The 20,785-nt window shown below is 41.9% G+C and overlaps 12 protein-coding genes across 12 annotated transcripts; 7 read left to right on the forward strand and 5 right to left on the reverse strand.

Annotated features, from left to right (window-relative positions):
• Nucleotides 1-409: 409 nt before the first annotated feature.
• Nucleotides 410-894, reverse strand: SAMD00019534_065910 (hypothetical protein; the record flags this gene model as incomplete). The annotated part of the gene is made up of 2 exons (XM_012898411.1): nt 410-566; nt 641-894. Coding segments are annotated over 2 exons (411 nt in total), but the record flags the coding sequence as incomplete, so codon positions are not given.
• Nucleotides 895-1,639: 745 nt separating this feature from the next.
• SAMD00019534_065920 (hypothetical protein) lies at nt 1,640-4,509 on the forward strand (the record flags this gene model as incomplete). Its single annotated transcript, XM_012898412.1, has 3 exons — nt 1,640-1,947; nt 2,005-4,075; nt 4,228-4,509. The coding sequence occupies 3 exons, from the start codon at nt 1,640-1,642 to the stop codon at nt 4,507-4,509; spliced, it is 2,661 nt and encodes an 886-aa protein (XP_012753866.1).
• A 526-nt stretch (nt 4,510-5,035) lies between these two features.
• SAMD00019534_065930 (hypothetical protein) lies at nt 5,036-5,812 on the forward strand (the record flags this gene model as incomplete). The annotated part of the gene is made up of 1 exon (XM_012898413.1): nt 5,036-5,812. The coding sequence occupies one exon, from the start codon at nt 5,036-5,038 to the stop codon at nt 5,810-5,812; it is 777 nt and encodes a 258-aa protein (XP_012753867.1).
• A 684-nt stretch (nt 5,813-6,496) lies between these two features.
• Nucleotides 6,497-6,973, forward strand: SAMD00019534_065940 (hypothetical protein; the record flags this gene model as incomplete). The annotated part of the gene is made up of 1 exon (XM_012898414.1): nt 6,497-6,973. One exon carries the CDS (start codon nt 6,497-6,499, stop codon nt 6,971-6,973), a length of 477 nt encoding a protein of 158 aa, XP_012753868.1.
• A 32-nt stretch (nt 6,974-7,005) lies between these two features.
• On the reverse strand, nt 7,006-7,988 carry SAMD00019534_065950 (hypothetical protein; the record flags this gene model as incomplete). The annotated part of the gene is made up of 2 exons (XM_012898415.1): nt 7,006-7,605; nt 7,671-7,988. The coding sequence occupies 2 exons, from the start codon at nt 7,986-7,988 to the stop codon at nt 7,006-7,008; spliced, it is 918 nt and encodes a 305-aa protein (XP_012753869.1).
• Nucleotides 7,989-9,440: 1,452 nt separating this feature from the next.
• Nucleotides 9,441-10,632, forward strand: SAMD00019534_065960 (hypothetical protein; the record flags this gene model as incomplete). The annotated part of the gene is made up of 3 exons (XM_012898416.1): nt 9,441-9,676; nt 9,759-10,464; nt 10,564-10,632. 3 exons carry the CDS (start codon nt 9,441-9,443, stop codon nt 10,630-10,632), a joined length of 1,011 nt encoding a protein of 336 aa, XP_012753870.1.
• A 253-nt stretch (nt 10,633-10,885) lies between these two features.
• On the forward strand, nt 10,886-12,160 carry SAMD00019534_065970 (hypothetical protein; the record flags this gene model as incomplete). The annotated part of the gene is made up of 5 exons (XM_012898417.1): nt 10,886-11,097; nt 11,177-11,408; nt 11,481-11,654; nt 11,752-12,066; nt 12,143-12,160. The coding sequence occupies 5 exons, from the start codon at nt 10,886-10,888 to the stop codon at nt 12,158-12,160; spliced, it is 951 nt and encodes a 316-aa protein (XP_012753871.1).
• Nucleotides 12,161-13,209: 1,049 nt separating this feature from the next.
• On the forward strand, nt 13,210-14,537 carry SAMD00019534_065980 (hypothetical protein; the record flags this gene model as incomplete). Its single annotated transcript, XM_012898418.1, has 3 exons — nt 13,210-13,708; nt 13,784-14,097; nt 14,157-14,537. Coding segments are annotated over 3 exons (1,194 nt in total), but the record flags the coding sequence as incomplete, so codon positions are not given.
• Nucleotides 14,538-15,052: 515 nt separating this feature from the next.
• SAMD00019534_065990 (hypothetical protein) lies at nt 15,053-16,105 on the forward strand (the record flags this gene model as incomplete). Its single annotated transcript, XM_012898419.1, has 1 exon — nt 15,053-16,105. One exon carries the CDS (start codon nt 15,053-15,055, stop codon nt 16,103-16,105), a length of 1,053 nt encoding a protein of 350 aa, XP_012753873.1.
• A 61-nt stretch (nt 16,106-16,166) lies between these two features.
• On the reverse strand, nt 16,167-16,804 carry SAMD00019534_066000 (hypothetical protein; the record flags this gene model as incomplete). Its single annotated transcript, XM_012898420.1, has 4 exons — nt 16,167-16,264; nt 16,317-16,559; nt 16,635-16,655; nt 16,759-16,804. The coding sequence occupies 4 exons, from the start codon at nt 16,802-16,804 to the stop codon at nt 16,167-16,169; spliced, it is 408 nt and encodes a 135-aa protein (XP_012753874.1).
• A 665-nt stretch (nt 16,805-17,469) lies between these two features.
• Nucleotides 17,470-18,013, reverse strand: SAMD00019534_066010 (hypothetical protein; the record flags this gene model as incomplete). The annotated part of the gene is made up of 2 exons (XM_012898421.1): nt 17,470-17,896; nt 18,000-18,013. The coding sequence occupies 2 exons, from the start codon at nt 18,011-18,013 to the stop codon at nt 17,470-17,472; spliced, it is 441 nt and encodes a 146-aa protein (XP_012753875.1).
• A 527-nt stretch (nt 18,014-18,540) lies between these two features.
• Nucleotides 18,541-20,767, reverse strand: SAMD00019534_066020 (hypothetical protein; the record flags this gene model as incomplete). Its single annotated transcript, XM_012898422.1, has 2 exons — nt 18,541-19,956; nt 20,036-20,767. The coding sequence occupies 2 exons, from the start codon at nt 20,765-20,767 to the stop codon at nt 18,541-18,543; spliced, it is 2,148 nt and encodes a 715-aa protein (XP_012753876.1).
• Between the last annotated feature and the right edge of the window lie 18 nt (nt 20,768-20,785).

Genomic DNA, 20,785 nt, shown 5'->3' on the forward strand with positions numbered 1-20,785 from the left:
ATGCGATAATAATAATTCACCAAACTACAATGAAGATAGTACATTCCCATTATGGGCGATAATATTAGTGGCAGTATTATTACCTTTTGTACTAGTTATATTTGTAACAGTAGTAATGTGTATAAAGAAAAGAAGACAACATCAGACCCAACCTACAGTATTTTTGGACCCAATATCATCATCATCTGGAAATGTCATGGATGATCAATTTGTAAACTCAACACCTGGAATGGATTCTCAATATTCATCACCAGAGTACTCAGTTCAAATTGATAAAGTTAATGATCAAACTCATACATCAGCTGGATCAGAAGAATATACACGTCCACAATCAGAATATAATCAATATGGATAATAATCAACAACACTAAAGTGTTGATGAAGATGAATTTAATTGGATGGGATAGTCCTACAACCTCGTGATCTTCTCAAGGAATTGTTCCTCTTGGACCTCAGATATATCACAACCTTGGACCTCAGTTTGGATACCAACCAATGCCTTGCGAAGTGCATCCTTTGAAGCAGTATATATCATTCTACTTCTAATACTTGATGTACCTGGACACCTAGAAATATGTTGTAATAATAAAATAATTAATATTAATATAATTAATTAATTAATAATATATAAAGCACTTACCATGAGACGAACACCAATCTCTTCTTGGAGGTTGACTCTTCGGTGTAGGCAAAGTCAACTAAGACGTATCTACATTCAGTGGGAGGTAGCTCGGTGAGGAAAGTAGTGAATGGTGATCCATATGGTAAAGTCTTCTCGACCACAATCTGAGTATTGTCATCGTTCAACTTATAAAAGACTATTCCATATTGACGACGAATCTTCATCTGATCGAAAATCTCCATACAATTGTTTGCAAGTTTGACTCCAGTTGACTAAATTTCAATTATCATTAGTATTATTATTATTATTATTATTATTCGTTCATAAATTTATTTCACATACCATTGTTAAATTTCTGGTTTGATTTATATAATAAATTGATAAAGTTGATTAGATAATATATTTGTATTAGTATTATTTGTTGTATTTGTTGATGATGATATTAGGTTGGACATTATTGATGTATTTATAACTTTTGAATAATGATCAAAGTTGTAGTTGGTCTATTGATCAACATGTAATTGAGTTGGAATTGAATCCAAAGACACACAATGGTTGCCAAAGCCAAACAAACCCATGACTTGGACACCCACACCACCAATCTTTGAATTTTCGAATCATTCGGCACACTCGTAGAATCAAGAGTCATCTTGAGATATTGACACGCATCTTGGTAGGTGAAGTTATACATTTATATGTAGTACTATGGACTGTACTAGTAGTAGTAGTATATATCAATATGAATCATTCATTGATGCCTTTGATAAAGTAGTCAAACAGGTGCCAAATACTCATGCACTTGAGTTGGCAAAAGGTGTAATAACAACAACAACAACAACAACATCGACGACAACGAAGACAGATCAACAACAACAAGTAGTACAATGCTTTGATAATAGTTTGTTCAAAAGAGATTATTTAACATTCTCACAACTTGATACTATATCAAATTGTATTGCCAATAGTATCAATGATGTAGTTAATGTTACTACACATCATAAGAAGAATGATAATGAGATGGTTGTTGGTGTACTTGCACAACACTCTTTCCAATTGGTCATATCATTGATTGCTACACTAAAGTCTGGTCATGTCTATCTGCCACTGGATGCATCATTCCCTATCGAACGATTGAACTACATGCTCAACCATGCATCTTGCAACACACTACTCATTCAACATTCACATCATAATCATCCCCTCCTCACTCACCTCACCAAAAATGCACCATCAACCAACATACTATGTGTTGATTGCTGTCTCCGATCCAGAGATGACTATGTCCCAGCGCCAATCGCTCACTCGCCTCAACCCAATGACACCGCGTAAGTACAGCGACTCCCTCCCATCCCACCACAGCATACTCATACACGAAATCTTAGATACCTTATATACACTTCTGGAAGCACTGGCGAGCCAAAGGGCGTGTTGGTCGCGCATAGGGGCATTACAAACTTCTTAAAGGCCCAGATTGAATCGTTTGGATTCAAGACGTCACATAGCAGACTGCTTCAATCACTTCCGGTATGCTTTGATGCATGTTTGAGTGAGATTGGTACATCACTACTTGGTGGCTGCACACTAGTTGTTCCAGAGAGTAGTGAGCAAGCTGCAATCGCACGTGGATCATCTTCAACATTCTTCAACTATCTTTGTGTGAACAATATCACGGCGGCGATGTTGGCACCTTCATTCCTGGCTCAGCTATCACTCGTCGAGTACAATGTTCCATCATTGGAGACCGTGGTCATTGGTGGCGAGGTATGTCCACAGCATGTCATTGATGCATGGACCCAACACATCAGACTTGTGAGCGTATATGGCCCTACCGAGGCTACTGTGTGCACCTCGCTCCTGCCATTCCCCAAGCGAACAGCAACACCACCCCTCATCAGCATTGGGCGTCCAGTACCCCACATGCAACTACACCTCTTGGACTCAGCCACCTTGGTCCCATTGACTCAACCAGGGACCGAAGGTGAGATATACATTGGGGGAGTAGGTGTCGCACTTGGATACCACATGCGTGATGATCTCACCATTGCCGCGTTTGTCCCCGACCCATTTATCAACTCGGAGGACAGCGCCACATCGCCCAAAATGTTTAAGACAGGCGACTGGGGTCGAATGTTGGATGATGGATGCATAGAGTTCAGAGGAAGGATTGACAACCAGGTGAAGATCAATGGACAGCGAATAGAGTTGGACGAAATATCCAAGGTGATCGAAAAGCATCCACTCGTTCAACAGGCAGTGGTCGATGCAAAGTTAATACATGATGTCAAGACACTGGTTGGATACGTTGCACTCAGACAGGCTACACCAAGCATCATGGTATCACCGTGCATTGTTCAACCACGTCACGACAATGGTGATCGCGATGAATCAGCCAACAACATCACAACATATGTGGCGCATCTCATCACAAACTACTTGTCGACCAAACTTCCAGCATTCATGATACCAAGACATTATGTTGTGATGGCCAATGGTCTGTTCCCATTGAATAGCAATGAGAAGATTGATCGTAGTCGTCTGCCACTTCCAGAGTCGGTGCCCGAGCCAGCATGGTCCACACTGTCCTACACGCTAGAGTTGGAGAAGAAGTTACAATCAATCATATCAACCGTATTACTACGTCATGTATCAACGGATGATGATCTCATTGGACAGTGCGGTCTAAACTCAATTGGATCAATCAGATTCATACAACTCTGTCGAACACATGGCATTGGCAACATCACACCAAAGGTCGTGTACTCTGCCAGAACAATCACACGCATTGCCAATGAGCTAAGGACAGTCCAGCCGGGCACAGAGTCATCAATCATCGAGGAGGAGAGGAGCAAGACTGTTCGGAAGTTGAAAGAGCGCGCGGACCATCTGATTGACACACAAATGGCTCACACTGGATCTGGGTCCATACCAGATGGGGTCGTCCATTTCCCTATTGGCAAGACTATACTCATCACTGGAGGAACAGGATTCCTTGGCTCACACATATTGAATGCACTCATTCAAATTGATGATATTGACAATGATCATAATCAAAAGATAGTGTTACTTGTGAGGAATCCAGACTCTGCAATGGCATCAATCAATGATCAATTGTCTGGCACTGGGTTGGAACCAAGTCATCAGATGAGTACACTCAATAGGATAAAGGAAAGAGTTATATTTGTTAAAGGAGACATCACACTTGATCGACTTGGCTTGTCACATGACGATTGGACAGCATTGGCAACACAAGTCACATCGATCATTCATGCTGCTGCGCGTGTAAATATGAGCATGACCTTCAACGAGATGGAGTTGGACAATGTAGTTGGCATGATCAACGTACTCAAACTATGCAACCATCGCAAACAAGTGACACTTCACTACATATCCACATTGTCAGTGTTACTATCGACCTCATCAAAGTGGAGTTCAACAACCTCAGCCAACAATCATGTATCTATCAAGATTGATGAAACAATCAATTTAATGGACGAGGATGCATTGGTTTATGGGTCTTATGCACAGACCAAATGGATGTGTGAGTACATCCTTCTCCAGAAGTACACCGAATTGCAACTGTCTGGTATAACCCAACACATTCACAGACCGGCAATGATATGCTCAATGGCACGATCATCAACGGCTCACAACTACCTCGACTCACTGATACGTTCATCACTGGCATTGGGTTGCTTCCCAGATGTCCACGAGAGGATACACACGGATATCACTTCGATCGATCAATTCATCAAACCATTCATTCAAACTGTGATGGCACCTGGTTCAAGAACATCACCAAGCTACTACCTGTATCACAACGAGTCCATCTCATTACCAACACTATTCAAAATGATTGCGCCTCGACATCCACTTGTCCCAGTCCCTGAATGGAAAAGACTACTAATGAGCAAGATTGATGGTGATCAAACATCCAGTTTCCTTCCACTACTCGATCTTATTGATGATGAAGCAGACTATGTAAGTACAATTCCAGAGGTGCACTCACTGGATTTGATTGATTGATATGTTACTGATCAGTGCCATACACATCCAAAGACTTTGTTTGAGCGTGTATTATTTCCAGGTCGATTCATAGTAGATCAAGAGAGTTCCACATTACAATCCAATGTGATCAAGGAGTATATTACATCATTTCAAACATATGTTTGAACATTACCAAAAAAGGATATTTGTTTTGGAAACCTGGGGGCAAGCCCTGACCTCACTCCGACTCCTCCCTCATTTCTGTAGTCTCTCCTAAAGTGTTACTTCAGTTTGATTTCAATCATAAACATTAAACACTACATATAAACATACATGGAGAGGACACAATACACAAAAGACACTCTTCAAGAGGAGTCATCTACATCAACCACACAATCATCAACATCAACTGCATCATCAAACACATCAATGGTTGTTGTTGAGGGCCCTGCATCAGAGGTTGCCACCAAAGTCTTCAAGAACAAATACCTCTTCAAACTGATTCTCAAACATATGCCAATCTTTAGTTTGAAAGGGTCAAAGCTGACCACTGGCTGGGGCGTTGGATGGCGTGATGCTTTCATACTCATGCTCACGGCGGACTCGGGTAGTAGACAGGGCACTTGCTGGAGTTTCACAAGGATCAAGCATCTTTCGACAGGTTTCATCGCTCGATTTGGAATCAGAATGGGAAAGAACACATCTACGCCCAACTATAGTGTTAGTGCCGATGGTATGGCCTTTGTCATCCAGAACTCAAAGTATGGACCAGGCGCATATCAAACCGAGAGTGGTGGTGCTCATTGTGGTTATGGAGGCATCGATAACAGTATCGCCATCGAGTTCAACACATACTACAACCAGGATTGTAACGATCCCAATGGCAACCATATATCTTTACACACCAATGGAACTCAGCCCAACTCTGCCCATCACGATTACTCACTGGGTCACGCTACACCATCAGTCCAGATGAATGATTATAGATTACATCATGTGATACTAACATATAATCCACACGTAGAAGGAGGAGGAGAGATGTCTGTGAACTTTGATGGTGCAGACCTACTCAAAGTCAAAGTCAACATTGCCGAATTACTCAGACTGGAAAACAACGATGAGGCCTATGTTGGATTCACCGCTGCCACTGGATACTATCATCAAGAGCATCTTGTACACTATTGTATCATGCATAGGCTGACATAAATATTATTTTTAATTTAAAGACCAAGACTTTGGAATAGTTCCATTTTACTTGGTCCTGTTTTGTGTTCCCCCCACTTGGAAACGAATGTCACTTTTTCCCTCAAACGAAATGAGGGAAAAAGTTCGGGTTGAACCAAAGATCGTATTATATTCATTGATTAAGGTCACATGAATAGATAAGATACATGGAGAAGATTAAATACACTAAGCAAAGTCTGGAAGCAGAGTCGATCAATCGTATTAGACAAATTTGTGTTGGTCTTGGAATAAAAGCCAAAGGTACCAAAGATAGTATGATCAATCTAATACTAAATAATACCTCACAACTTGTCGAGTCGACTCCAACAACAACATCAACTACATCAACAACAACAACAACAACTAGGACAAATGTTGAAGGCAATAGGAACACATCAGCCATATTATCAGTCTTGAAGAACAAATACCTTGTCAAACAAATATCTAAGTATTGGCCAATGTTCACATTGATACCTAGACAGATGACTCCTGGCAAGACTGTTGGATGGCGTGAAAAGAGTATACTTGTGCTCACCGAGAATAGAGGTGGCGCAAATGCAACCTGCTGGAGCTACCGAAGGATCAAACAWTCTCTCAACTGGTTTCATTGCTCGATTTGGCATCAAGTTGGGCACTTCTGGGGGTTGGGGCGGCGGTGCCGATGGCATGGCCTTTGTCATCCAGAACTCAGAGCAAGGACCAAAGGCATTCCGACCCGAAAGTGCTGGATGTTATCTTGGCTATCATGGCATCGATAATAGCATAGCCATCGAGTTTGACACATACCAACATGGACACTTTGGCGAAGTCAATAGCAATCACATCTCAGTACAGTCCAATGGAACCAAGCCCAATTCTGCCGATCATAAGTACTCACTCGGCCAGGCAACGCCACTGGCTAGGTTAAACGACTATCAGTTGCATCATGTTGTGGTCACCTACAATCCTTATGTTCCTGAAAATGAACATCAGATGACAGTGGGCTTTGATGGAATTGACATTATCAAGTGCAAGGTGAACCTAGCAGAGCTACTCAATCTGGAGAATAACGATGAGGCATATGTTGGATTCACAGCTGCAACAGGTATGTGTCATCAAGAGCATCTTGTATACTATTGTAACATTGACAGGTTACTACCTTGAACGTAATAAACACATAACATTATTCAAGTTCTTTACTTGTTACTCCTTGTGGAGATGGTACCCGTCCCACCTACATGGTATGGGTTCATAAGTAGTTCGCTTACACTAGATGAAGTCGATATATATTGTTGTTGATGATGTTGTTGATGCTGGTGTTGTTGATGATGTTCATGTTGTTGTTGATGTTGTTTGAGTACATTTGAGTTGGCAGAGTCGATGAATGGAGGTGAGGAGTTGCCAGGTGGAGATGAGGATGAACCACGAACATCTTCCATACTACTGCCAGCACTAATATTGTTGCCAAAGCCATTCTTTAGTAACTCTTCCTTCTCCTTGGCAGTGAGGAATCGGCCACCATTTCCACGAAGTCTTCTCAAAGCATGTTGGTGTCTACTCTCATGTTGGTAGGGCTTGCGAACCTTTAACAATTTGCTCTCTGATTCAATCTTTGCTCTTGCAATCCTCCTCTTCAATATCCTTGCATATTGTTTAGCATTAACATATAATGGTTGTTCTTCAATCATTTGTTGTTGTTGTTGTTGCTGTTGTAATAATAATTGTTGTTGTTGTTGTTGTTGTTGTTGTTGTTGTTGATGTTGGAGTTGTTGTTGATGTCGAACAATTGGAGGTAACTTATGTCAATGATGAAGTATCAGTAAGTTACATTTTAATCAATAGTATTTATATATTTACTTACATATTTAGAGAATGGTATTGTTTGTTTATCAATGTCGATGTTAGGATTATGATGTTGATGATGATGATGATTATTGTTCATCATTTCATTGTGATTGTGCTCAGGCATTGATGTAGACACGGAAGAGGCGGAGGAACCAGATGACCCAATGGGGTAACCAGAGGCAATTTGGTAGTTGCTTGGTATTGATTTGTCAGATGATGTCCCTGGTCCGTGGACATGTCCAATAGAAGTAGAGGCGGTTGACAATGTCATTGTTGATGATGATGATGTATTGTTATTATTATTGTACGAACTATTATGATGATTTGTTGACATAGGTTAGGTAAGGATGATGGTTAAAAACTCTAAAGATAGTATGTTCCCTATTGTAGGTTGATGATGGTTGATAATTAATAAATATTATATAATATCTGTCCAGTTAGATTAAACAACAAGGTCCAAGGAAGTAAGTTGGTAGATATCTACTGTGTCCTGTATTTATAAATAAACCAAAGGATCGAGGAAGTTAGTTGGTGCACTTGTTGTTGTTGTAGTTGGTTGGGTTGGGTTGGTGGGACGAGGGGATGAAAGGATGGATGAAAGGATGATAGGATGGGAAGAAAGAAAGACTTGTCAGGGCAGGTTTGTGTTAAGCAGGATGATGTAGTAGAGCGAGCAGTTATTGTTTTGTTTGGTTCAGCCCTCTCTACATTTTGGGACCAAACCCACCACCAACATGTGATCACTGGTAGTGTCTTCAATCATATATTATTCATTCATTGCAGCACCACCATTGCTACAACCAACAACAAATGGGTTGGGAAAATCCATCATCTTAATCATCATGATCGTTTGGTGTACGAATGGACATGTTGGTGCCTTGCATGCTTGAACTACTATCACTACAACTACATTGATACCATTGATGGGGTGGGTAGCTGAGGTGGATGGATGATATGGACTATACCGGTGTTGTCTCTACTTGTAAGGGTATGTGATCGTTTATGGTCAATGTCAATTTTGATTGGTCGACTCTTTAGCCCCCACCCCCCCCCCACTAAATCAGGCAAGAAACACACCATGGTGGTGTGTTGTTAGTTTGGTGAAGGTTGTTGTTGTTGGCAACACATTGTTTGTTTGCTTGTTCGTGGTGGGTTGAGTCAGGGTTGTTGTTGTTCTTATCGCCCACTCAAGTCTAAAATATCGATGAAGAGAGATAATTATTATTATTTCGTAAGAAGACTCGATCAAACAAATAAGTAAGTATAGTGAAAATTATAACATATAATATGAAATGAATGAATATATATGTTCTTGGACTGCAATGAACCAAAGACAGACAACATTCAGCCCCGACATGTGTCTGTGAGAATTAGAATTACTTCCTTCCTATCATCAACATGCTTGCTTGATTAGGTAATGAATAATCCTTATTCTTTGCAGCTTTGAGCATAAACAATTGCTTTGTTTGTGTCTTCTTCTCTCGGTTTTGTGTGTGAGGAAATTTGAATTCCGATATTAAATATGGTTTAATTTGATAAGAGGGGTGTGGGAACTCAAGGGAAGGAAGATGAGCTTCACCTGTCTGGTGTGAACAACACATACATTCGTGTGTTGTGTGAGTGAGGATCTGAAGTGAACATGCTTCCTCTCACTCACGCCACTATCTCATTCAATGTTTTTGGTCCAACCAATCAATCATACATACACATAATAAGATATCAATAATATTAATAAGTTATATATTTCTATTACTTACTTACATAAACATATACATATACATATAAAATGGTCGTCCCAGTTGGAATTAATGGTTTTGGTCGTATCGGTCGTTTGGTCCTCCGTGCTTCAATTGAGAACCCTGCTTGTCAAGTCGTCGCTGTCAACGAGCCATTCATGGATGTTGACTACATGATCTACATGTTCCACTACGACTCTGTCCACGGACGTTTCAAGGGTACCGTCGACAAGGATGCCGAGGGACACCTCGTTGTTAACGGAAAGAAGATCCACGTCTTTGCCGAGTATGTAAACATACAATTCAATCATTCAATCGATACTTGATCACTAACGACAATCTTACTCATTATCAATCAACTATTATAGGAAGGACCCAGCTAACATTAAGTGGGGATCTGTTGGTGCTCACTACATTGTTGAGTCCACTGGTATCTTCTTGACCACCGAGAAGGCTGGTGCTCATTTGAAGGGAGGTGCCAAGAAGGTTATTATCTCTGCCCCATCTGCTGATGCCCCAATGTACGTCATGGGTGTCAACGAGGAGACCTACGTAAACTCTGTCGATGTGCTGTCCAACGCCTCATGCACCACCAACTGTCTCGCCCCATTGGCCAAGATCATCCACGAGAACTTTGGCATTGCTGAGGGTCTCATGACCACCGTCCACGCCGTCACCGCCACCCAAAAGACCGTCGATGGTCCATCTGGAAAGGACTGGAGAGCCGGCAGAGCCGCCAACTGCAACATTATCCCCGCCTCCACCGGTGCCGCTAAGGCCGTCGGTAAGGTCATCCCAGCCCTCAACGGAAAGCTCACTGGTATGGCTTTCCGTGTTCCAAACGCCGACGTCTCTGTCGTCGATCTCACCGTCAGATTGGAGAAGGGTGCCACCTACGATCAGATCAAGCAGGTCCTCAAGGCTGCCTCCCAGTCCGACAAGTACAAGAGATTCTTTGGCTACACCGAGGATGAGGTCGTCTCCTCAGACTTCATTGGTGACACCCACTCCTGCATCTTTGACGCCAAGGCTGGTATCTCCTTGAACGACAACTTTGTTAAGCTGGTTGCCTGGGTAAGTCAAGTCATCTTTCCTGTCAAAGAACCATCCATCATTACTAACATGTCCTCTCCTATCTACTCTCCTCTCTTCTTCCAATCAATCAATCATTAGTACGACAACGAGATGGGTTACTCCAACCGTGTTGTTGACCTCATCTGCTACATTGCCGGCAAGCAATAAGCGGCGTCCACACTCTCCCACCCAGTACTGTCAAAGATTCATCTTGTCTACAGCATTGGTTTCACGTTAAGCGTGATGATGCATTGTTTAATAAATTAGAGTCATCATCTATCCCCTACCTACTTCTCTCCATTGTGTCTGAACGCCTTCCTCCCAACTTCCGGAAGTGCGCACCTTTGTGTTTTGATTGAATGAATCGACCTGCGCACTTAGTCAAGTCACATCATAATAACATACAGATAGATAGATAGACATGCTCAAGATTCAATCATTCATTGTTCAGCATGGTAGTAGTTGTAGAGGTATTGCACGAGCAACCTCCACTTCACACTTCCTCACATCGATATCATCTTCATCACACTTGAGAGCTGCAACCTTTGCCTCCAAGAAGCCAAACAAAGACACCTTTGGCAAACAAGAGGTCATCGAGACTCCATCATTGTTGACCATAAGTTCATACTATAGGTATGTACCTATGCTAGTTAGATGACGACGCGACAAGAATGCTGTACTTACATCATTATGTATGAATGATACACATCAGATATCCAGAGTTTGGAGTCAACAACTATGTTAACTTGACTAGGGAGACTGTGTTGATGGTGAAGAAGCCAAGTGATAGTCTATTCAACTCAACAACCAAAGCAGTATATGGTGTTGGTTGTGCACATGTCACACATCCATTCCTCTATCCCTATCTTTACAGTGAAGATCGACATCAACTATTGCTCGCACTAGGTGAATCAAACATAAAGACACAGTTAGAGTATAGAGATGTATGTTACAAGTGGCCGACATCAATCATTCGATCAATCAATCGCTCACTCACTCATTCAATCAATGAACAGCAAAAGACAGGTAGGGTACTACAGACAGTACCATTACATCGACCATTCTACCTTCATCCAACACTAGATCTAGTCTGCTTCAAGATGAACATTGATGACTTGTTGAAGAGTAACCTACCCTTCAAGCCATCGATACTAGAGTTGGAGAAATATGAAGAGCCACGCAAAGGACATGTATGTGATTCATCACGATGGACCTGGCACGTGACTAACACTCACTCACTCAATCACTCAATCAATCAATCAATCAATCATGATCAATGAATGATAGACTGGTAAACTATTTGGATATCAAATGATTAGTGATAAGGATGATATTATGACACCTGTTGAGAGCGAGTATAGATTCAATGTGGCAGAGCCAGCCAATCACTTTGTTCAAACAAAGTCTGTGATGGCACCAAGTATAAGAGGAGGACCCGCTGTCAACTTTGACAATGAGGTGGTTGGTATGATCGTTGCCATGGTCAAGCTGGATCCCAAGGCAATCGAAGAGCACGAAGATGAGAACAGAAGGATATTCCTTAATTCACTCAATTCCAACACAGTATATCTACCATCTGAAGTGATCAATCAATTCATCTCTGTAAGTTAAGTTATAAGACATGTCTTGCTTGGCATGCATGAATTATTGTATTAACACATCACATCACATCAATCAGGAAATTGACAGCAGCTGAATCTAAGAATAAAGGTTTGGTCATTCATTCATTCATTCATTCATTCTGGAAGTCCAGTCCAATCCAGTCCAATCCAGTCCAATCCAGTCTCATCACACACTCACACGAGTTGGAGTCAGATTGTGGATGTGTGTGGGTGTGTGATCGATTGTCCTCCACTTCCATTATTCCGATACTCACACACACCCTCACACACACAACGAGGCTGACGAACAACATGGCCATGTCCTACTCCCTCTACATATATTGGGAGTGGTAGGTACTCCAACAGCATGTCCTTGGTACTCATCCTGTATCGATCGTGTTCTAACTCACTCACTCACTCTGGCGTGAGCGCCAAAGAGAGAGTTAGAGAGTAAGTGGAACAGCGCTCCAATGGTTCTCCATGTTTAAAGGGTTGTGCCGATGTGTGCTACCATGAACTGCGACTTATCAATCCAATCCATTCTCCTTAAAGGTAAACCCCGAGCGAAAGGGCTATCCGGCTCGCGAATGTCGGGCATGAATAATGGGGGAAGAGCACAGCGACAATCCCCACACTACTTCATGAGTGTCAATACCCAGCCTGGTAGTATGTCTATTTAAAGATACAACTCATTACTTAAAATATCCACAGTAGTAGATAGTTGTAGTGCAGCCTTCCTTCCACCTTTCTACATAACCAAGTTACCAACTTCCAGATTCATAAAGATATTAATATTCCCATCAACATATCAATCCAGTAACAATCAAAAATGATTAGAGTTGGATATATTATAGCGATTGCATTGCTATTGATGAGTGTTGTACACTCTTATCAAGAGATGACATTGACTGTTACACCAAGAGGGTAAGTTTTTCTCAATCAAATCCAACTTTGGAAAGAAAATATTAATATTATTATTATCCAGAGGTAACTTTGGAGCCACTCCAGTTGGTGATCACTTCTATAAATTGAATAGATCCACTCGGTCCAGAAATAGTATGTTCATTCATCCACATCAATCACTCAATCAATCAAAATATTAATATTAATCTTATTATTTCCAGGACATAGACGCAAGGATACCAATGTTGATGACCATTTAAATGGTAATTTATTTCAAGTGAATACTTTGGTGACGGTGGCCAATAGATCATTTATTGTTCAAGTGGATACTGGTTCAACTTTGATGGCTATTCCATTGGTAAACTGTAGTTCATGCGAGGATCGCCCTGCAGATCGTATGATTTACGATCCATCCGCGTCAAGGTTCTCAAAGTTGGTCAAGTGTAACAGTGAGAATTGTTTGAGCTCTGGTTCGTCAAGACCAAGATGCAGCATGCAACTCAAGGAAACATGTGACTTCCGTATCTCATACGGTGATGGATCATCAGTGTCTGGACAACTCTACGAAGATATGGTCACATTGGCTGGACTTTCATCCATCGCACACTTTGGAGCCAACGAGTATGAGAGTGATCATTTCGAATATCCTGACGCCGATGGTATCTTGGGACTTGGTCGATCATGCAAGACATGTGTTCAAACTGTATTCGAATCAATTGTCAAGAATACTGGTGTTAAGAGTATGGGTGACTGGAATCATTCCAATCAATCAATCAAATCAATCAAACTAACATAATGTCCATGGAACACAATAGATATATTCTCAATGGTATTGAACAATGAAGGTAGTGGAGCAATGTCAATGGGCGATATCAATCCACATTTCTATTCTGGACCAGTACTTTATACACCAATCCGTGCATTTGGACCATTCTACACAATTGGTTTAACATCATTCAAGATTGGCAAGACCTCAATCGACCCAAGATTATTTGGAAATGTTATTGTTGATAGTGGAAGCACTGCATTGACCCTCGCCAGTGGAGCCTACGACGCCCTCATCAAATACTTCATGACCAACCTCTGCAATATCCCAGGTGTCTGTGGATATCCAAACATTTTCGATGGTGTATGTATATCACTCAGCGACTCCTTGTACCAATACTAATCATTCAATCACAAACATAGTCCATCTGTTTTAGGGAGGATACATTGATCAACTCATTCCCTATATTGTACTTCACATTTGCAGGAGGTGTCGTGGTACCAGTTTACCCGATTAACTATCTTATCCGTGTGCCATTGACATCGGATGAGGTTGGTTATTGTTGGATGATTGATAATGGTGACTCGGATATGACAATCCTCGGTGATGTCTTTATGCGTGGTCTACATATTATATTCGATAACGAGAGCAATCAAGTTGGTTTCAGCATTGGAAAGTATAACAACAAGGTCATCAATCCACGTATGACCATATCAAAGTCACGTGATGTTGATATCAATCTCAACGTTGATGATGCTGTCAACCTGGATGTTGGTCTCAATCTCGAAATGGATGAACAAGATCTTTAACTTGATTATCATATGACACTCGCTCGCCAATCACGAACATGGAAATAAAATTACAAGTTTCCGCCCTCATTTGATCATTTGTTCTCATTCATTCAATCTTACATGTATAGATATATATAATATGTGATTGGCCGAACGAACAATATATCCATGGATAGAAGGACTCAACATAAGTCCATCCCATCACTTGGACACTACACATCAAGAAGGATCGAACGACAATCTCGTCAGAGATCAACTCTGTTACACCAATCACTTGCAGAACTGCGAACCTTTGCTTGGGTCCTAGATGACATTGCCAAGATACAAGATACAATCAAGGTATGTATGATTGCGACAAGATCAAGCACATGATCACTATCACTATCAGCTGACTCACTCACTCATTGATCAATCACAAGAATGGTACAAAGAGCAATGCTATTACAAAGCTAAGATGCCTACTGTCTAATCATAACATGACGAGTGTAGATTATATAATTGATCATGTGATTTCTAGTGTGGATATGATGACATTGATCAATGATACGTTGTCAGACTCATCCAATGATACCAATCAATCAGAGGCAGCATGGTGTATTACAAACATTGCAGCGGGTACACACGAGCAGACTGCAACAATCATTCATTGTACACCATTGCTGATCTCCTATCTATCAATTGAGAACACAGTACTTCAAGAACAATGTACATGGGCACTACTCAACATTGCCATCGATTGCCCCGAATACAAAGAGATGTTAATCGCACAGGGCATCGTCCATCCACTCATCAGACTCTTCTCCAGCACGTCGTCAAGTGTGACAACATTCAACTGTTGTTGTCTGATTGTGTCACTGATCACAACATCCCAACACCAACAACAACTAGTTGGCATGGGACTGATAGCATGTCTAAAGGAGAGGATAACAAGGTTCCAAAGCGCATCAAGCATTGACACACTATGCGAGTTGTTATGGCTACTCAATGACATTGTATCAATGGACACTACAATGTTAACATTGCATAGTGTAGTCAATCAAGGCTACTTTATAACATTGGAAGGTGTACTACTCGATGATACACCTGCACACATTGTACTTCCAATCATTCGTACACTTGGTCTACTGTTCACCGACACCAGATGTGCATCATACATCATGCACAATAACAATACTTCGTTGAAGTCATTGCTCGCCAAGCTCATTGCCAGGTTGAGTAATACTACTACCACTGGTCAACCACCGAGGATCATCAAAGAGATAATATATCTCCTAAGCAACATATCAGCGATTGATCCAACACCTGTCGATGGCCATTCCAACAACATATCAATGATATTGGTACAAGCTGGATGTCTTCCAATGTTTGACTCTTGTCTCTATCAGCTCGATCCTCTCACTGCTCCCAAGGTAAAGGTAGAGCTAATCTATCTCATTCACAATCTATCACTGGATCCATCTGTTCGCGATACAATCAAACAATACTTCAAGCATATTGTCATCGCCGTTTCTGCAGTCGACTCCCAACTTCTTTCATTTCCCGAATCGATACGTCTCAATATACAATCGTTGTCAATGTAACACTGCCAATCGTTGCAGTTCGTCCTACTATATATATTACTATTACTATACAATAATTCCCTTATTCGTCCTCCTGTATACATCTATCTACAAGTTCTGATATCTCTGGTGTCTCCAACGCAGCCATGTATCGTTCTTTATCATTGATCTGCTTGTTGACTGAGTGAGTGTTAGTGAGTGAGCGACTATGTCGTCTATGTCATCAACATACTCTCATCTTCAGTTTGATGAGTGCCTGGCTTAATGTAGATGGTAACCTTTGAGGGCTTGGGAAGTTGCTTTTCAATCTTTTGCCGTAGACATAGGGCAATGGTTGGAGCAAGGTGGCAATGTGGCACTGTTGGCTTGAACAGTATAGTAATCGAACAGTGATCGCATGACGTATCATCTTCAACCTCGATGTTGTCCTCCTGAACTACATTCAACTCTTCCAATGTGTTGGGGAGTTCGGGATCTGATTGAAATGGTCAGTTATGTTAGATATGAACCTTTTATATATGTATATTAATCTCTCTCATTATCTACCTACCTTTGATCGATCTTATGATATCTGTTTAATCGATTGATTGATTGATAGACGGAAGAATTGGAGTGCACATTGATTATTAGTTCTTCTGATCTCTTATGATTGATCTGTTAATGCAAATGCATACCATATATATCGACAGAGTCTACTTTGTTATAATAGCGGCTATTCATTATTCATTGTTGAAACTTGTTGTAATTCTAACAAACAGAAATGAAATTTCCTATCCCGATAGGGGGAAATGTTGGTTTTTGAAAATTTGGGTTCCCAAATTTTGAAAACTATAAAACTAGTGATTCCAGATGTCCAGACATCAATTCCCCTTTGGTCTAGTGGTGAGGATTTTCGCCTGTCACGCGAAAGGCCCGGGTTCAATTCCCGGAAGGGGAGGAAACCTTTTGCCTCACTTAAAAAATCTGTTTCTCTCAAAAGGTCGCAAAAAAAAACAATAAAAAAGGCCTCCCCGTTCGGGAATCGAACCCGAGGTATCAGTGTGAGAGACTGAGGTGTTACCAACTACACCAACGAGGATATTTTTGATTAAAACACTATTTTGCTTTTGAGTCAAAATTTTTTGCATTTTTTCCCTTAATGTCTGGCATGCCAGACAATTGCCATTGATTATCCTTTCGGATAAGTGAATAGCCATTGAATATATATATATGATTAGCAAGCGAATTGCAATTGAATAGAACAATTACAATCTTTAATTTTAATATTTAAAACATGTGTCGATCAAGGATAATAAACGGCGATTTGAAAGTGTGAGCACTCCATGAAGGTTGGATATAAACAATCTGGGGGGTTTATTGAAGAACACAACGAAGCAGGAGGGGATTTACACGTTGGGCTTGTCCTTCTTTCCACGATAGATGGCAAGCAGAGCAACAGATGAGACCTTGACAATCTTGAATCTGACACCTGGAATATCTCCGACGGCATGGCCAGAACGACCGAAACCAGCGACCAAGACCTTGTCGTTCTCCTGAATGTAGTTGAGACAACCGTCGTTGGGAACAAAGGCAGTGACCTTCTTACCGTTCTTCTTGAGCTGCACTCTAACACACTTACGAATGGCAGAGTTTGGCTGCTTGGACTCAATACCCAAACGCTGAACAACGATACCAGAGGCGTGGGAGGCACCTCCGAATGGGTTAGCCTTCAAGGCAGTTCCAAAATGTGCCTTCTTGTAGGTCTTGTCGTGCCATCTCTGAACGCGACGATGGTTTCTGAGCTTTCTAGCCGTTCTCAATCCCTGTGGTTTACTACATTGTGAGATTGATCATCATTTCGATTGTATTAATACATCTGTAATCCCTATCACCAATCTATCCAATCTAGATCAAGTCAAGGTATCCATCGACACACACTGCGCTGTTCATTCATTCATCACTCAAGAAGTCGAGTCATCAATCCCTCAAAGATCATTGAGGATATCGCAATCCCGATGTGTATCCTGTATATGGTCCATCCATCTATTCTGTCGACTGATTGTGAGAGGATACACTACCCCATGGTTGTATCGTGATCGTGTAAGAAGCGAAAAGGATGAGCTTGATGCTGAGCACCAACCCTTGACCCTCACTGACACACACACACAGACTTGATGCCCTTTGTATTTGTTTCAATTTAATTTTTGATGAGAAATCACTGGAATTTATGCCCGATTTGATAGAAACTGGATGATTGGTTGATTGATTAAATAAATAAATAGATAGGTATGTTTATTATGTAATATAAATATATATATAAAGTTATGTATGTAATTGAATAAACAATGTTATGTTTGATCCAAGATTACACTTGTTGTGGTAACTGAGGTGGAGTGGAAAAAAAGTATGGAGCGATTGATCGAGATGGAGTGATTGATTGGTGATAATAATAATAATAAGTAGTAGTATGTAAGTGATTAGCGTCTGGGTGGTGGAACTGGTTTCATCGTTGGTGGTGGAGCATTGGATAATGGTTTGGCTGTTGATATGGACGGAGACGTGTGGTGTTGGACGACCACTTGTGAAGTTGTTGATTGTTTGATTTGGTTTGTTGATACTGGAATTGGCAATGGTCTAGATGATGATGATGATAATGATGGTTGATCAATGTTGCTGTGATTATTGTTGTTGTTGTTGTAGTCTGTTGCTGATTGAATTGATTTCCTTGGTGCAACTGGTGGTGCTTGTTTCTTGACTGATGCTGATAATGATATGTCGCTGACAGTGGGAGATTGAGCAAGTTCGACTGATGGTGGTCGAGAGGAAGGCCTTGGTAGTAAAACTGGACGATTCGAAGTGTCCATCATCATTGGTATTGGTTGTGACAACTTGCGAGGTACAACAGGTGGGGGCATTTGATTGACTTGTGAGGGACTGTTGTTCGATATTGGTATTGGTGTCGACTTTCTTTGAGCAGTTGGTGGCTTGGATTTGGTGATGAATGGAAGATTAGGTGATACATTTGTCAGCTGGATTGATGGTGGTTCCTGGATGCAGGCCGTTGGCTGTGGTGTCATTGTCCTCGGACTGATGTGTGGAGGTGTCGTCATTGTCCGCACAGGAGGCAGTGGTACCTTGAATGTACCAGATGTCCTTCTTGGACTGGCTGGAGGAGTAGTAAAGTCATTGGTGGTGGTGGGAGGTGGCATCCTTCCAGGTGAAGAACTTGTCAATGTAAGTGATGCTCTTGGGCTGGAGGATGTGGAAGTTGGGGCCGATGATGTCTTGGCGGCGGCATCGTTCAGCATTGATGACAAGTTGGACAGTGATTTGGATGTTGTGTGTGATGGAGCAGGAGGCAGTGGCTTGGATGGGATTGTGAAGCTCTTGCTGGTGGTCAGAGCTGCAGTGGAGGTGGCCGATCGTGCCAATGACTTTGCCATTGGATCACTTGGGGAGGATGGATTACCAGTGGCAATGGTGTTCCTCTTGATCGTTGGATCAACATCATGGTCCAGCATCTTCTCGTACTCTCTTGCCGACTCCTCTTTGAACGGCTTGGACAGTTGTTCAATCTCATTCATCCACTCCATCTTTTGCTCGTAAGTGTCAAAGAGCAGTGTGAGTTTGCGTCCATCGCGACCAATCTGTCCCAGCTCGCATGTGTTGCAGAATGTGCCTCCAGTCTTTTGCTCATTGTCCACAATCGTAATGCAGCCAATAACAAAGAGAGTCTCTAGTTTGATGGACTTCTTCTCTTTCTTTGTTCGCATGATAATGTCGTTGAACAGGTAGTAGGTGCACTTGCCAGAGATCTTGTCCCTCTCATCGGTCAACTCTTTGATCGTATCCTCTCGTATAAAGTATCTGGTTGGTGATAGGAGTTCGAACTTCTACATGTATGTATGAGCGTGGCGTCAGTGAGACCTTCCAGGATGTCCGCGACACTGACAGACACAAGTGTCTACTTACCTCCGTGGACTCTAGTTGCTCATGTATTTGGAACATCTTCTGCTGTGCATCAGCTCGTCGTTTGTCCTCATTGATAGAGGCTACGACCGCCTCGATCTTTGCATAGGCATCATTGAGCGAAGGTATGTCCGGATGGCTTTTGTCGCTGTTCTTGATCAACTCGCGTAGTAGCAGTGGGTATTTACACAGACGTTGGATGGGTTTGATGAGCATGCTCTCCAGGTGGATCATGCGACACTCGGGCAGCGCCTGCTTCTCCTCGAGATACTGCTTAAAGTGCGCGTGCTTCTTGATACACGCGGCCAGATGCTGGGTGGAGTTCTGGTGATTGGAGCAGTATGTCGAGTAGACCTTTAGGAAGTCGGCCAGCAGGTTGAAGCAGGGGCCCATGGAGATTCCATCGTTGACCTTGGCGGTCTTGACTAGGTTTTCCAGCATGGCCTGGTTGACACCGAGTAGCACTTGGATGTTGGAAAAGATGATGTTGATGTCCTTGTCCGACAGTATCTTGTTGTCCCTCAGGGGCATCATTATTACGTTGATGATGAGATCCAGGTCATCGACATAGTCCTTCTCTGTGTTGATCAACTCGTTGATGACCTTGTTGCGCATCTTGGTATCGCCATCCTCGCTCACGATATTCTGATGCACCTTTCGTTCGAATGACTTGGTCAATGTGATGGGCGCTGGTAGGTCATTGTCGTCGGCTGTGTCGATCGCCGAAAGATCCATTGATGTTAGACCAGGTAG

The sequence above is a fragment of the Acytostelium subglobosum genome (assembly GCF_000787575.1).
Source record: "Acytostelium subglobosum LB1 DNA, scaffold: scaffold12, whole genome shotgun sequence".
In the NCBI taxonomy this organism is placed as follows: domain Eukaryota; phylum Evosea; class Eumycetozoa; order Acytosteliales; family Acytosteliaceae; genus Acytostelium; species Acytostelium subglobosum.